This window comes from Haplochromis burtoni, unplaced genomic scaffold, assembly GCF_018398535.1.
Source record: "Haplochromis burtoni strain Fernald_Lab_line unplaced genomic scaffold, NCSU_Asbu1 Contig_118, whole genome shotgun sequence".
In the NCBI taxonomy this organism is placed as follows: domain Eukaryota; kingdom Metazoa; phylum Chordata; class Actinopteri; order Cichliformes; family Cichlidae; genus Haplochromis; species Haplochromis burtoni.
This window is the reverse complement of record NW_024582479.1, coordinates 1261440-1279059: the sequence shown is the minus strand read 5'-3', so window position 1 is coordinate 1279059 and position 17620 is coordinate 1261440. Positions and strand designations below refer to the sequence as shown.

At 38.9% G+C, this 17620-nt stretch overlaps 1 protein-coding gene across 10 annotated transcripts in view; it reads left to right on the top strand.

The window, feature by feature from the left end:
* The window catches only part of LOC102289738 (NMDA receptor synaptonuclear signaling and neuronal migration factor), a 44721-nt gene extending 30372 nt beyond the window's left edge, over window positions 1–14349 (top strand). For all 10 annotated transcript variants that reach the window (XM_042223705.1, XM_042223706.1, XM_005938825.3 and 7 more), the window contains 8 exons: window positions 2588–2718; window positions 3467–3550; window positions 3677–3710; window positions 4567–4637; window positions 4882–4961; window positions 7091–7193; window positions 9908–9983; window positions 11400–14349. In XM_042223705.1, the coding sequence (XP_042079639.1) occupies window positions 2588–2718; window positions 3467–3550; window positions 3677–3710; window positions 4567–4637; window positions 4882–4961; window positions 7091–7193; window positions 9908–9983; window positions 11400–11497 (677 nt within the window). In that variant the 3' untranslated portion in view covers window positions 11498–14349. The remainder of the gene's footprint in view (window positions 1–2587; window positions 2719–3466; window positions 3551–3676; window positions 3711–4566; window positions 4638–4881; window positions 4962–7090; window positions 7194–9907; window positions 9984–11399) is intronic.
* The last annotated feature ends 3271 nt before the right edge of the window (window positions 14350–17620 follow it).

Sequence of the window (17620 nt, the reverse complement as noted above, 5' to 3'; positions counted from 1 at the left end):
AAATCCACAACATTATCCATAATGTCAAAATACCCATAACATAAAACATTAAATGGCTTCTCAAAAGAAACGCCCACAAGTCTTCTTCACTGCTTTCCTTATTATGTTTTTGAATGCATCAATAGGTAGTGGCATGTTAAATGGAGGTCTTTCTGTAAAGTATTCCCTGTACAAGGTGCATAGGAACGAAACGCTGTTTTCCCAGATCTGCCAGATCTCATCAAAAAGCAAGCATCTAAAGGAGAGTAGCTGCTATTTAATAGCAGTGAAAGTTCTCTTTCTGTCGAGTGTGACTACACATTTAATCCCTGGATATTAAAATGAATTTTCAACAGTATGTCTCAGTTTCTCTACATGATAAAGAAGTGCTGTATAGGAAAGAGTAAATCAGAATAAATCAAAGTAATCCATCAGCACTACTCTTTGGGCTTAAGTTGTAAAGAAAATAAATGTGTAAATTTGAGGGGTGTAATTATAAAACAGAAGAAAGAAAGGTAAAAAAAAACAAAACAGTTTTTCCTTTAATCAGTTACTTTGATGTAGTATGAATGTTGTAAAAGCTGTAAAAACAAAGAAAATACAATTGTAAGTCCATGCGATGGGCCAAATTGGAGCTTTTGCTGGGCCAATTCTAGGCCCTTTGCCTTATGTTTGACACACCAATATAGAACTAAAACAGCTTTAACAGAAAATAAACCAGCGCTGCTTTCTTTGAGTGGTCAGTGATGGCCAACCCACCAAATCATTAAGAATGCAGTCAGAGACTTTGCATTTGCAATAAAATGTAGAGAAATAAATAAATAAGACCCTACTAAATGATATTACAGTATTAAAGTCTTTATAAAAATCCCCAAATAATCATTTTTACCACAATCATCTCAAGATTTCCAGTATTCAGAACTGAAAAGAGACCTAATAAGATCCACATAAGGTTATCATTGTTTCATTGTTTGTAGTCAGTTGAAAATGAAAGTCACATTTCATGGACAGTACGTGTCACAGTGCTGTCGCGCTCTCTCTCTCTCCCTTGAAATAAGATGACATTTTGTTGCTGCAGTCTTACAGCTCACTTCCTGATTTTGGCAGTTCAAGGCCAACTAACACAGGAAAATCAAATCTGTGGACACTCGTAGAATCGCACGTTCACACGTACAAACTGACTGTCTCTGCTGTCGACTCTGACCCTGTTCATCTGTCTGCGTATGACCGTGGGTCTTTTTCAACTTTGTGATGCTCTCTCTTTCTGTGAGTACGTCCTCAAAAATGGTGTGTGTCTTAAGTCAAGCCCTGTCAGCTGACTGTTGTAGGCGTATGTGTCTCAGTGTTTCTGGAAGGCTTTGAATCATGCTAAACTGCATTCATCGTCTTTCTGTCTTCCATAGTCTAATGAAAGATTAACGAGTTGTTTATTGCAGCTTAAAAGTGTGGTTGAGCCCATATTTTTCGCTTTTTTTTGTTGTGGGGAAGAGTGGTGTTAAATCACAGGCGGTTTCCTGGAGACTTTGATGTCAGTCTTGTTTATCATTTCCTTAGTTTTCACGCTGTTTCATTTCAATAGTCTCATACCATACCAACTGGTCACACATCAAAGAAACACGGCTCAGGAGCGAGCATGTTCGTGTCTCTCATTAGTGCAGTTAATGTAAATTTCACATCAAACCATGTCAACAAAACAACAAGCAACATAGACAAAACACACACAAGCCTGACTTGATGTCCAACAAATGTCCACTGGTACAAAAATCTCAGATGTAATAAACCAAGCCAAATATTGGGATCTACAAAGGTTTCAGCCACAACATGGGTGGATCAGTGTGAACGAGCCTAAGTGTTTCTGTATTAATAAATATGGAAGATTTTAACCTTCCAAGAAAAGATGTGAGTGAGCATCATTACAGTTATTAACTATTAACCCCTTGTTACTATAGTATAATCTGAAATCACATAAATAAATCCCTCTGTTTGTGAACAGGCAGGTAATTATTTGGCCAACAAACATTACAGCATTGCATTATTCAATACTGTGTTTCACATTTCAGTGGTAGCACAGGTCCAATATAGAATTTAATAGAATGAAAGGTTAATATGCTCATTTTTGGACATTGATCAGAAGAGACATGTAACAGCACTGGCCACCAAACATTTGTACGTGGATATTTAGTCAACGGTTTTAGAACTAATTAAACATATGGATAATTATTGTACTCGATATGTGTCCTGTAACATGTCCCTGCTTTACAATAACCGGTCTCCAGACTAAGTTCGATTTTTCTAGCCCATTTTTTGTAGCTGACACCTGAAATCTTGCTGCTATGCTTCCCATCAGTCATTTTCTTTTTTTCCCCATTGTTTTTGCTACTCTCTGCTTTTTCCTATTCCACCTGCCATTTTTGTATGCCATTGTCATCATTAACAGCTCCATCCTTTCTCTCTCCCCCGCACTCACCTTGCTTCACTTCCTGGACACATCCATCCTTCATTCCCCGAGTTTCTCTTTCTCTGTCACCTTTCTTGCCTCTCATCCAACTTCCAACAACTTGCTTACACTCTATTATCTCAGACCTTCTTTATCTTACATTTTCTGCAGGTGGAGACCTGCAGACCTCTTGTGGCACTCTGGATGAAGGAGGTCTCGACGACAATATAGACTGGGAGGAGGAAAGGGAGATGGAGAGGCTGGCATGTGAGGGAGATGACTTTATACCTCCCAAAATCATGGTAAGAGATCCATAAGGGAACGTTATATGGGTGCATCATCCTTGGTTATTGTTTTCTGTCCTGTTGGTTTTGTTCACAAGGAACTGAATTAGTTATTTTAACCATGTAACTGCCTACATGCTTATTGTTACTGAAACAACAAGCCATTTGAAACTTTTCTTTGATAGTTTGGTCAGTGTTGACATGATCACATCACAATGTTGCTGTAGATTGAATGGCTGCACATCTTTGATGCAAATCTCCCATATCGCCACCACATCCCAAATGTGCTTATTTGGGTTGATGATTGTTGGCTGTGGAGGCCATTTGAGTGAAATGAAGTACTGCCCTGTTCAAGAAACCAGTTTGAGATGATTTGAGCTGTAGCCATCATCAACATGAGTACGCCTTGGTCATAAAGTGATGGCTATGGTCAGCAACAATAATCAGATAGGCTGATTGGCCTGCCATGTGATTGGCTGATTAGAAACAATTGAAGAGGAATACAAAGTAGCCAGTGAGTGTCCATTAAAATTATTATAATCATTCTTGTTTTGTTTTTATTCTCTAGTAATTAAGACATATACAAAATCTACATCTTTATTACATCTGTAGAATATTACCTAGGGCATAGTTGTAATAAAATATAAGCGTACGATAAGAAATTCTGCCTTTTCCTCTTTTCTCTTTGTATTAATTCTTGTCCTTTTCCATCTTACATCGAAACTAACAAGTTTCCGCTCCTCTGCTGTTTCTGCTTCATGTTTAGCTGATCTCTTCTAAGGTCCCCAAGGCCGAGTACATTCCCACCATAATCCGTAGGGACGACCCCTCCATCATTCCCATCCTCTATGTGAGTGGAATGCACCAAAACATACAGTAGACAAGAGCTACAGAAAGTCACACTAAAATATACACATATATCAACCATGCAAACTGCCTTTGCTAAGATGTTTTGTGTAATTTTCATTTTCTTCAGGACCATGAACATGCAACTTTTGATGATATTTTGGGTGAGTATTTCTGTGGAGTGCGTGTTCTTCTCTGCCATTTTCACCTTCACTATTTCTTCTTTATTATTTTTTAATTCTCACTTTCTTTCTACAATCAAAACTTCACTAATGGAATATAAAACTATGTATATGAAATACATCTACTGCCAAACATTTTTGAGCCTGAAAGTAAATGTTTAACAAGTGACATGATGAATAATGAAATTTGTATAGATACAAAAGACTTACATAACATCCTGTCAAAATAAACAGAATAAAACACGAGGTCAATTCCTTCCTGTGAAATAGAAAACAGGTATCTTTACTTTATAGTGTTGCCTGTGGAGTTAAAGGTCACACAAATATCTTGTGGATAAACCTTACTTGCTTTCAAATCTCTAGAAATTAACTTAGGTTTGGCTAATGTGGCTTATTTATTTAGAAACTGTTTAGTGCTGCAATTGACTTCTCCCCTCTGAACACTGAGGCATTTACAGTCACATTCTCCAGAGTTTCCTAATGTAATAATGATCTCTGCATTGATTAGAGCTCTCATATAGAAGGTACAAGGATGCCCATGGATGTTTTTACAGATACATACAGATTTTCATTTGAAATTCATCGAGCTGTTTTATTTTACGATGACACTTTCTGACGCCTGAAGAACACAGTGTTGAGTTCAATTTAAATTACATCTTCTGTTTGTGTCTCCGCTGTCTATTACTACACCTGTAGTTGAACTCACCCTCCTGGGATTTTCTTTGTGTTCTTCCTCTCTTCCTACATTCTTACACGTCGCTTCGCTTTTCTTTTTTCTCTCCCTCTCTCGGTCCCTGTCATTCACATCAATCCCTCCCTTTCCCCCTCTTGCTCACAGAGGAAATAGACAAGAAGCTCACAGCTTACAGGAGAGGAAGCAAGTTCTGGAGGATGCTCATCTTTTGTCAAGTGAGGAACAAGAATTTTATTCCTAATAAAATTGAATATTTTACTTATTAACTGTCCTACCCTAAAGCACGCATTTATGTATTGTACATAGTGTATTTTTCCACAACGATATCCCTTTTTGAATGAAATTATTTCTGAAAATGAATGTCATGGATAGTAAAGGGACGATGAATAATATGCATGTATTTGGTTTAGCTTGGCTTCGGTTTGAGGATCTATAACACACTGTATACTTTTTTTGCAGGGAGGCCCTGGTCATCTGTATTTACTGAAGAATAAAGTGGCAACGTTTGCTAAGGTGGAAAAAGAGGAGGACATGAGCCAGTAAGCTAATTCTGGACATTAGGGTCCATCTCTCCTTAATGAATATTAGTTTATGCCACAGTAATGTAGAATAGTGCAACAATTCCTATTTATTTACCACATCTTATAAAGCATGGCCATAAGCCAGTGCATGCTTTTTTCTTTTAACCTTTATTTAATGGTTAAATACATGGCATGGTGGTTAGCACTGTTGCCGCACAGCAAGAAGGTCCTGAGTTCAATTCCACCATCAGGTCTTTCTGTGTGGAGTTTGCATGTTCTCCCCGTGCTTGCGTGGGTTCTCTCCGGGTACTCCGGCTTCCTCCCACCGTCCAAAGACATGCAGTTTGTGGGGATAGGTTAATTGGAAAATCCAAATTGTCACTAGGTGTGAATGTGAGTATGAATGGTTGTCTGTCCTTGTGTGTTAGCCCTGTGACAGACTGGCGACCTGTCCAGGGGGTACCCCGCCTCTCGCCCTACGACAGCTGGGATTGGCTCCAGCGCCCCCCGCGACCCTGAAAAGGAAAAGCGGATGGATGGATGGATGGAATACATTTTATCTCCATAAATTGTTGAACAAAGGAACAGTTTCTTTAGTTTTGCCTCTGTACACGACAACAATTAAGTGCAGACTATCAGTTTTAATTCAGGAGTTTTTACCCAAAAAACGTATTAAATTTTTAGGAATTTGTTCTCCGTTTTCAGAGGATCAAAATTAACGGGACAAATCAACATAAGTTCTAATATAAGGATTGTTTTCAGTACTTTGACGGGAAGTCATTGATTGTCTCTCAGACAGTGTACAGGACATCACCAAATACTGTTTCCTCACTTCGATTTGTTCTGTTACTTGTTGCATGTTTGTGGGTCTCTTTGCCTTCAGGTTTGTATCTTATAACTGAAAACCTGCTATTGAGTAGAGATCAGGTGACTGATTTGGCCATTGAAGAATATCTGATAGCTTTGGGAAACTTTTGCGTTGCCTTTGCAGTATATTTTGGGTCATTATCCATTTGCAATGTGAAGCACCATCTGATCAGTTTTGCAGCATTTGGCTGAATCTGAGCAGAGAGTATAGGCCTGTATACTTCAGAATTTATCCCGCTGCTTCTGTCAGCAGTCACATCATCAATAAACACTATTGGCCCGGCTCCACTGGCAGCCATATATGCCATATAATTGCCTCCTCCATGTTTGACAGATAATGTGGTATGCTCTGGATCATAAGTTATTCCTTGCTTCTACATACTTTTCACTTCCCATCATTCTGCTAGAAGTTAATCTTGTTTTTAATCCGTCCAAAGAATTATTTCACCACTGTGCGAGTTCTTTCCAGAGGTTTCTGGCCAAAACCAGCTCTTGAATGTAACCAGTAGTTGACACCTTGTTGTAAACCCTCTGTATTTCCATTCATGAAGGCAGTGACAAGTGCTGGCTATGAAACTGGTTGTCAATTAATTTTCCAATTAATGTTGAGCCTCTGAAAATGGAGGCACTGTGTATAAAAATGACTGTAATTTCTAAATAGTTAATGCAATACATTTGTAAAAACCCTTAAATTAAAGCTGTAAAGTTTGTACTTCAATTACATTGACTGTTTGATTTAAAATTGTACTCCACTGTAGTGGAATACAGTGGCAAAACTATAATGACTGTTCCAACAAATGATGGGCCTAACTGCACTTACATAAATACAGAAAACATGACAAACAGCTAACCATTGCCATTGCTCTTAAGCAATGCAAATGAAAAAAGCACATAGAGCTAATGATAAGTTAATAACTTTCATTGTGTGTATTAAGTATTAAGAGGTTCATATAACAAGTATGCTCTTAATGCTCTTTTAATACTCTTTCTTTGAATGCTCTCCCACTTGATCAAATCAGCGATGTTCCTCTGGGACCATGCAGCACTATCTCTACAATTTTCTGCATTTATGTGCACCATCTATTGTTATTCTTCTTGTACAGGGGAACATTTTGACTTGATCACATTTGTTTGTTATACAAATCATGTCTTGAATCTGGCTTGTCTGAATGTTGCATTTGATTTTAAATGCTTGCCCATTTTACTTTGCATTTTTCAGCCTGTCTGTGTTCTTTATTAAAGCATTATCCCATATAACTGTACTCTTTGAATTTGTTCAGATTCTGGAGGAGACTCAGTCGCTTCATGAGTAAAGTCAATCCAGAACCAAACCTGATCCACATAATGGGATGCTATGTCCTGGGTAACCCCAATGGCGAGAAGGTATTTAGATCACTACTACACAAACTCACAGGAAAATGAGTGCAGTAATTGTAGAAACAAATCAATATTATCCATGCTTTCCTCACTTCTAATTAGCAGGTTTACTCGTATAGGCTAGAATACTGTAGAAACGCCCAAATATTCATCTGATACTCAGTCACAGTTTTAATAATTTGTATTGGAATCCATCACAACAGCTCTTACAAATGTATCATTTAAATTGATGTGAATGCAAATGTAAATTACATTTATTTGAATATGTAAAATTTTACTATTGAGCGATAGCAATCTCCACTGACAATGCTGATTTTTAGAAGAACAGAGGATTGGAGACGCGATTGGAGGAAGTCCATCAGCTCTCCAGCAACATTAACTTTTATTGAACTTTGGTCAGGTGGTTTTCTTTATGATTTACAGACAGTAGATAGTAGATAAGAAAGTTGAATAAATTAATATTTCACATTGTTACTTATTGAGTGAATAGTCTTGCTAGTAGCAGGTAGTTAGTAGTCTTACTAGTCAGCTTAAAGTTTTACTGAAATAACGTGAAATTCTTGCTCCTTAAAGCACATGGGTTGTTAGCTTAGTAACTAATGTCTAATGTGATCAAACAGTTAGTTATACAAAAAGCACCTTAAAAAACATAACATTACTTAGTCACTAATATGAGAGGTCTAGTCCTTTTGTGTATTTAAATACATGCCAAGAGTATTGAAGGAGTCTGTGAAGATAAAGTGAAAGTTCTAGGAACTAGTTCAGCCCAATCACCACTTGTCGACATCAAGGATGTTGCAGAATTCCTTCTGGTATAAGATAAAAACTATGCAACAACGACACTCATCGCATGATTGCAACATCAGTAAAAATCGGCAAACAGCAAATATCGGACGATATATCAGTCAGCTCTGTTATATATAGCTATCAAGCTATTAATGGTATCAATATACGAATGATGTGATAATGCACAACGCTTCTGTTAGTGTGAATTTTGGTGAAAAGAAATGCGTAAGATGCAGTGCTCATCAGTAAATCCCAGGCACATCGTGTTAAAGTAGAACCGATCATAGTTATATATATAAATGAGTTCTATATATAAATAGCACTGATTTCATAACTTGGGATGGTTTGTTTCTTACCATTACAGTCACTCCTGCCCAATCTTGTCTCTTCTCCCTCTCTCTGTACTCATTTTCTGTTTGCCGCCCACTGCTTTCATATCTGCTCCTTGTGTCTGTTTATATGCCTCTTTGTCTGATCAGTGTGCAGCCCCGCTGGCTTTCTTGTTTTCTCCTCATCTCCTCTTCCACCTGTGCAGCTATTATCTCATTCTGAGTAATGTTAATGGATAGAGCTGAATAACACAAATGCTGAATGATACCGCACCCCTCTAGCTGATGTGAACAACTAAGACACAAAGCCAGCGATATACACACATATCTCCTCCTCCCTAATAAATAATCACATAAATAATTATTCACACACACACACACACACACACACACACACACACACACACACACACACAAATAGACACACACACATACACAAATACAAACATGATGGCATGCACAGATGCAGACACAGATATAAACTCTAACCAGCGGTGTTAGTCTGACCTAACTGTCTGTTCCAGTCATGTCTGCCAAAATGCTTAGTGGATCTCTCCAGTGTTGGACAGTCTGCACAGCGGTGAAATATACACCCTGAGAAACAAACAGACAAATATGAACATTGCTTTCACCAGTGTGTGAATTCAAAACAACACAAAGTCCTTTTTTCCAGGGGTTTGGTATAGTTTTGAGATCTGCATTTGCTTCCTGTCTCAGTGTTTCTCTGTTTAAACACTGCCAACATCAGTTGAACACTTTTATTCATTATGCTCTATGATGCTATGAGAGCCTCCAACCTAGCAGCATGGATTTGCTGACACAAAAACATTGATGAGGCTGGGCAGTGATGATGGTTGATGGGAAGGTGGTCAAGTTTTTCCACACAAAACTGTTCATATGTTTGGCGAATCAGAATTAACATCTCATTTACTGTTTTCTGTTCTGTAGCCACTGAACAGCACATCATCCATGCTGCCTGTTTATCCAAAGTTTTAATGGAATTATCTTGGCTCCCGTTTCAGTCCCTTTGTAAACAGCTACATATTTTCCTAGATGCTTCACTCCAGACTGCACAACGCAAACACTTAGAAAAAAACAGAAGTATTTGTAACACATAAATACACCGCATGGCTTCAGTTAGCCACAACACAGGATTTGCACGACAAAATCACATGATAAAGTGATAACACATCATAAAGTGGAAAAGAAATGCTTTTCTTGCCCTTTAAGTTTCTTGCCTGAATTTGGTCATGAAGGATCTCCCGTGTTAGAAAAAGAGAGATTCTCTTTTTCTGAAACAGACAGCAGCACATTGGTGCTATAAGGTAATTAAGGTGGCGACTAGTGATTGTTTTCTTGTTCAGTAATCCATCAGTTGTGATCAAAAATTCAAAAATCTCGTCTAAATTTAAAGCTGGGAATTGATGTTTCTGTCTTTCTGAGTGTGCATTTGTGTCTTTGGCCATATGAAGCTGAATTTATTGCAATCCTCCTGTTGTTTTTCTGTGTTTGTGAGCTTGTCAGGCGATGCAGACGACCCCTCTGCAAGTGTAGTCAAGTGAAATGCGATTAATTGGTGTTTGCTCTCTTATCTCAACCCAACAGCTGTTCCAGAAGCTGAAGAATCTGATGAGGCCTTATTCTGTTGAGTTCGAGTCACCGCTGGAGCTGTCTGCACAGGGTAGGTCCACACAAACATCCCAACGCACTCAAACGTGTGCTGTAGAGGGACTTGCGCACACACAGAAGTGTGCGATACGTCTGGTAAATATGAAATGATACGGACACGTGCCATCTGTCCTGCTTTAACAACTGCACAAGGAATTTACTCAAACAGCTGTTCCCTCATTTTAAAAATCTGATTTATTTTCACAGTCATCTCCTTTTTGTTTAATTTCTTCTTTAATAATCACTTGTGTTTTTATTTATAATCATCCTCTTCTGTTAGGGTGGCTTCTTGATGTTTTGGTGTTAAAGTGATGTTTAATGCAACTCATTTTTTTAGATTTCCTACTCCAAACTTTGCACAGCACCCAGTCCAGTGCTGTTACTGAGCACTTGGAGACCTGCACATCTCCTTTCTAGCCTCATGTGGGAGTACGGATGTACAGTATTCAGTATCACAATCAGTATTAAAAACAAACCTGTTCTCATCTCCAGGAACATTTAGAGCGTTTTACTTACACCCAGTTCCAGATTTCCTTTACATTTGTTCTAAAAAGGCATCAGCATCGGCATATACAAATGTAGAGTACCCTAAAGCAAAGACAAAGAAATGGTTCTACAGCAGAAATCAAAGTTGTGTCCTTGATTGCATTTTGATTATTAGCAAACTCTTAAACTCCAAGTTTTAATGTCTAAGAGCAGCAAATTCTTTTCAGATTGTTGTTTACCACAATTACTGATAGCAAGAAAATCAGCAACAAACAAAGGCTGAGATATAGATTCTCTTTATCTAAACAAATCAAAAACAATGAAAGCATCTGTCATTACACTTCTGCCTCCTTAAAGCCCACTGCTCTGAAAATCCACACCTCTCATTTATCAAACAGGATTTGCTTTTCTGGCTAAGGTTCATTTCTATAGTACCGGTAGTATAATGCTGTGTAGAAGTCGTGAGCTTTCCCTCATTTCCTCCTATTTTACTTCCAAGGAGCCAGACTTTCTTGTCATTTTTAAAGTGGCCCTGAGCAATAATTCTCGAGAGACATCTCTGGCTCTTCAGTTATTCCTACTATTTGCAAAAGCCTTATTAGAAGTGGCTTAATGGAAGTGAGACTGCCAAGAAGCCATACTTAAAGAAGGAGGAACAATCCACCTATTTCCTATTTTCCATCAAGAATATGAAAAAATAAGGAGGGGTATTTGCACAATACTGTTGATACACATCCACGCAATCATTGTTGGACTATCTTTGCAGAGGACTTTTGTTGTCTAAACATTTACCACTACAGCTCTAAAACCCAAACCTTATTCTATCCAGATGGACCCCATAAAGATACCGGGCACCCAGTTTTCTAACCCCAAAACAGATATCTTTCTTATAGTATGTTAAACTTCATGTCTTTGGTTTAATGATCCTATCCTATCTACTCAGGCAAAGAGATGATCGAGGCGTACTTTGACTTCCGCCTCTACCGCCTTTGGAAGACGAGGCAACACTCCAAGCTGTTGGACTATGAGGATTTTTTGTGACAAAGACATCTGGATCAATGGTGCAGCGGAGCCCTCCAGTGCCACGAGGAACCTGTTAAAACTGATCCAGCATTTGAACATTGCTCAGCTGTAGTGCTCGGCCCGCCGACTCGACACAAACAGTCATACCCGCATTCACCCTTGAGAGGCTGGGAGAAGAGGGAAGGCAATAGTAGACCAAGGGGCTGAAGATGAATTAAATTATGCTGTGCCTCCGCTCTTCCTCGTTTTCAAAAAGAAAGGTCACCGACTAACAGGGAAAAAAAGGCCAAATCAACATAAAAGGGGGGGGGGAGCGAGAGAGAGCTGGATTTGTTTGCATCATGGCAAACAAATCTGTCTGCCTCTTGAGTTTGAAAGCAAAATCCATATGTCAAATGTGTACAAAAGAAATACCATTAGAGTCACACTCCTCTGTTGCAAGGACTTCATTTTTGAAGCTGATGATGCACGTCAGAAAACTTCCTGAAATTCATTCTGTCATACTGTGGTTCTGTGTTTTGACTGGACCTCCCAAATAATCTCAGACCCCAGAGTAAAATACTAAATAAACCATACGTTGATGTGTGTATATATCACATTAATATATTAGCATAGCTTCAGTCATGCAAATTACTCTATTACAAGAGAAATGATGCATCATTTATTTTTGATGTGCATTGTTGTGCAATTTCATATGGAAATACTTTGGAATAACTCAGGTTTTAGCCATGAAGTAATTAACCTGTTTGTCTATCAAGATATTGTAATCTTCATCGCCATTGCTTGGAATGAATGTATTATCTCTCCAGAGATGCGTCTTTGGTTTGAGGAACTATTCTCATTGGGGGGGAAAGTACAATGTTCGAACATCGTGTGGGTGTTTTCCTTGTAAAACAAACAAAAAACAAAACAAAACGAAAAAACATGCAGATGTGTGTATTTTCTCTTACTGTTCATCCGGTAAAGGAAAAAATATCATTCCCTCAATTATCTTTCTGTCACATACATCCAAACACAAAGACAGTCTAGTATCCTTCATGATGTCAAGAGGGATGTAAGAGCCATGCAAGTGCTCCTACCGCTGTAGTGTAGGAGTTTTCCTATTGATCCTTCCTGCTCATTTGCAGAAGGTCCGGGCCACTTAGCGGGCCCTTGTCAACAGTGCTGGCTGCACTCGCTATCTGCCAAACACACTTGGCTTCTCTTAATGGCAGCCAACCAGGCTTCCGCTGCCTCTCGCTTCGCCGGGCTGTGATCCAGTCCAAGGACCGGAGCTTTCCCGAATTTGCCAGGAGTTTAAATTGTTAACATCTATTTGCTTCTCCTTCCAGGTGCCAGTGAGTTTCTAAGGCTGGCCCAAGTGACCTGAGCAGTCTCAAACAGATTAAGGAGGGTCAAAGCACTCACACAAAAATACAACACACACACACACACACACACACACACACACACACACACACACACACACACACACAAATGCTAGGGCTGGGACAGTAGTTTAAGAAACCATTAAATCAGGACTAAGTTAAAAAGCCATTTCACAGATACAGTACCACATCTGAAGGTCAGCTCGCTCGTAATGAGGAGGAGTGCTCCTGTGAAAATATTTTATAATGTCTTCTGTGGCTCAGGGGGAACATTTTTAGAAAGAAGCTTATATGAGAGAGCTTGCATTACAAACTGGTGGTGCTGTGTTTGAGGGCTGTGGGAGTTTGTATAGAGAGCAAAGCTGCATTAGGGGAAGTGTAGGATTCAGGGTGTTTGGGCATGAATGAAGATCAAACACATGTTTGAAGTAATCAGTTCAGAAGTCGTGGTCATTCCAAAGGTTGACAGACTTTAAAAATGTATTAAAAACAGCTGATTTAATCTCAGTCTGTTAAGTGCCCAAGTCCCTAAGATCTACGTTTCCCATAGCAGCTTTACATAATAAAAAGCAGCAACTCTTGCAAAGCACAAAAATCTCAATTCCCAATTTTTATTTTTATTTTTTGCCATTTAAAGCAGGTAGATTTTGCAAAAGGCTCAGAATATTGAGGTTTTGTGCTTCCTGAGTGCTGCATCAGAGGAAGCGATTGTTGCGAATGTGTTCACGATCTCGAAGGTGCTACACGATGTGCCGTCAAGTTCAGCTCCAGGACGGCGAGAATTCTAAGAAACAGTGGAACTTCAAGACTGGTTGCTGAGTGTAGGTGCAGAAAAATTGCAGTCAGCACGGTGAAACCCTTCAGCTTAGAGTGGTCAAGTGGTCCTAGCCCTGCGTAACACAGACACATGCAAATAAACACACGCTAGGCAAAGCTTTTCTACATCAGTGTGTGGTAAATACTTTTCCATTTGTCATTTATTTGCGTTAATATTTGAGCATTGTGAGCAGAACTATTTTTTTTTGTGTGTGTGTTAAACTCAACCAATCTCACTGGAGTGCTTTTTACAGGCTTAACATTGGTTTTTATTTGCATTTGCCCTCTCTGACTTCGAAATGCTGGCCTACAGTTTGTCTGGCACAGACAAGTGCTCTCTCAGCCTGAGTCACACAGTACATGTTTTCACTACAGATATAAAATTCCACACTTATGCAACCTGTCATTTTCCTGAGCCATTTTTAATTCCAGCAAAAGCATTACGCTGCCAAATTCTTGGAGAAGTTGTCCTAAACAGCTCTAGGGTTTAATGGAATATTATTTGATGGGTGAATTCAAAAACACCAAAGCAAAAAAGAAAAATATCACTATAATTTAAAATATTCTGAATTCACTGAACTCTGACTCAGGAGTTTGAGAGCACTTTCCTCTGCTTTCAAACAAATAAATAAATGAACAAAAACTAACATTTCACCAGAAATCTAATTAAAGATGCAAATGTGTCTACTTGTGATGCACTGTTTGCCTTTTTTGATAGATACTTCGGCAGAAAGATATTCGATAGTTATTTAAAGGCTCCTAAACCTAAAACAAACAATACAGCCATGTTTCTTGTGATGGTGTCTCACAAACACAATCCAGCATTTCATTCCCATTTATAATCCTTAAACTTCACAGTGTCAACGGCACTGGACTATCACATTTGCAGAAGACATTGTGATGAGTGAGAGCAGGGGGCGAATGGAAGAGAGCCTGGAGAGGTGGCGGTATGTTCTGGAAAGAAGAGGAATGAAAGTGTGAATGAGACATGGACAGCTGGACAGAAGGAGCAGAAGTAGTGCTCATGGACAAGTTTATATAACTGGGGTCAATCATCTAAAGCAATGGACAGTGCACGAGAGGTGAAAATTAGAGTGCAGGCATGGCGGAGGAGATGGAGATGAGTGTTGGGGGTGATTTATGACAGAGGGACAGTAAGAGTGAAAAGGAAGGTTTAAAAGATGACAGACTTGCAATGATGTATGTTTTGGAAATCATGGCTCTGAAAACAAAAGGAGGCTGGAGTTATCAGAGTTGAAGATGATCAGATTTTCAGGTTGGAAATGAGTGTGAATGAATGGTCAGGTTAGTTTTAGCGAGACAAAGGTTGAGAGGCAAGGCTCAGATTGTTTGACCATGTGCAGAGGAGGGATAGTGGATATACTGGCAACAGATGTTAAAGATAAAAATATCACAGAGGAGGTTCATGGATGGAGTGAAGGAAGACATGCAGAGCTGTTATTGTGACAGGGCGAGGATGCTAGGGATAGGCTGAGATGGAGACAGATGAGGGGATGCTGCGACGAACCCTGAGGGAAGTAGCTGAAAGAAGAAGATTAGAAGTTAACTTCATAGGAGATAAAGTAGGATTATGTGGGAAAAAGTCTCAGTGAAATGCCTCGAGACCAAGATTAATATACAACACTCAGCCCAAATGGAGTCACTTTTCTTTCTATGCTGTAGACTGATTAATGGAAAATCCAAGTATAATAGAGAAAAAAATGACATGCAGATGGGTTGTTACATGGGAGTGCCAGGAAATCTCCATTTGGAAATTCCTTGGCAAAAACAGAGCACTGACAGGTGATTAGATGAACCATCAGTCTATCACTGTATCATCGACTAACTTCCACCAATTAAATCAATGAACCAGAGTACTTAGAGGGAAGCAGGAGGAGTTTCCTGGCCTGAGAAAGCAAGCCACTGTCGAAGTACAAAATATATAAGGAACTAAAGGCTAACTGTAAAAGCAGTAGCTCTTGTCTTTGCACTTCAGACTACAAAAGAAGAATCCAACAGCAAAATCAAGGCATCAAAAGTGAAAACTAATTGGTGGCAAATGGGGAAAAGAAAACAAAAGTCAAAGTCTGAGTAGCTTTGAAAGTTAAAACTCAGGCAATCAAGTTTGCTGTCCAAAAGGTATGCCATAAAAAAAGCCCTGCTGTTCTAACTGTAGCCCCCAAACAAGCCTTGCTATCACTTCAGCGTCAGTGCCTGATTAGTATGTGCTTTGAAGTGGAAAAAGAAATTTTGTGACATACCGCAAAAGCTGAATTATTTTGCCTACACATTATCACAACACGCACAAAATTGCAGATAAGGTATTCCTCACTCTCAAAAAGAAGTTTTAAGGTAGTTTATCTCCCTGTTCCTGAAACACCTCGGGTCCCTAATCTTGCCTTTAACACAATCTGCCTTCTGTACACTGCTTTTCCACTTCTATCTCTCTTTTTCTTCGCACTCTTTGAGCTTGAGTGGAGCATTTGCATTGAGTTTGATATGCAAAACAGGGTTTGCAAACATCACAGACAACTAATACTCAACAACAACCTATGTAGCACCAGTCTAAAAGTCCACTTCTTTCCCAGGCCAGCACTGCCTTTCACATATTTCCCTTTTACCTTTAAGTTTCATGCAAAAATTACGGTCAGTTTATTCAAAAAAGCATAACGCAGATGTCTCATGATCATATACATTTGTATTGCCCCAAAGATAATGTAGCACAGTATTTTTGTGTTGTTGTAATCTTCAGACATGCACCTTTTAATATTGCAGCACAATTCTATAATTTATAGCACATTTTTCTTTGGACCACTTAGATATGGGTCGTGGAGCCCTAGGGAACCCCTGACATCACTTTGAGAAACAGTGTTTTATGGCACGATTCAAACAGTCCTTTAATCTTTCCAAGAGTTGCTCTGGCTGCAAGTTCAATTCAGTTGGTGTGCTGTTTCTCTTTTTGGAGCCAGAGATGCAGAGATTGCAGCCAGCCTCAATTTAGGAAACTAAAGAAAGTGAACAAAGAGGTTGGGAACAAACATCTCTCATGGAGAAGTAGGTCTCTTATGAATGCCTTTATTGTATTGAGTGTTTTGTTCGTTGGTGTTTTTCTCTTACCTCCAGCATGTTAACAATTAACAGAGTGCTACTCAGAGTAAAGCGAAGGCCCAGATTCTGTCTCATTCAGCACTTCTCATTTGCTGATATAGGCGTTTTAGGCTTCCTTATGTGCCCCCGTGGGGAGTGCAACACACCAACCAGTTCAAGACCTGCAAAAGCCTCTAAGCTGCATTTACACAGTTTGTCATACAGCAAGCATTATACTGTGCTGCAGCGAATTTGTGATCCATTTCAAAACTGCCCTTTGGATACTTATGCATTTATGTTTTGAAGTTCACGACTGCTTGTAGAACAGTTGAAGTTTCACATTTCTTTCTTCTTTTGATATCAACAGTAAAATGTTTTCTAATCATAGTATAAGCAGAAACGATTGATTCTTCTGTTGTTCTAGTTTAATATTTTGTATTTTTAATGTTAAATTGAGACTTTTAGCTAACATTGATCCGAGTGTAAACATCAACAAAATCAGAGATGAGCGTTTAAATAGAAACCTCCCTCATGAATGAATTTTCACCACCACCTCAGTCATGACAAACAACTTTCCAAAATAAAGTTTGTCTTTTCACGTGGGCAACTGCAATACAATTAAATTCACACAAGAGGTCAGTGTGACACTTTATTTCCCTAAATGTTTTAAAGCCTCCACTGGAGTTTAGATTCTGAAGGTGAGTTTACACGATAGTCAATGTCAGGTTTATGATCTGTAATGGAAACATAATTAAAAAAAGTCTCACAAGAACTGCAGGTTTGGGCATATATGAATTCTGAAATCAGAGTTATTCATTAATCATATGAATGATGCATCTGTAACTCTGTAAAAGATATCAAATTTTCACAC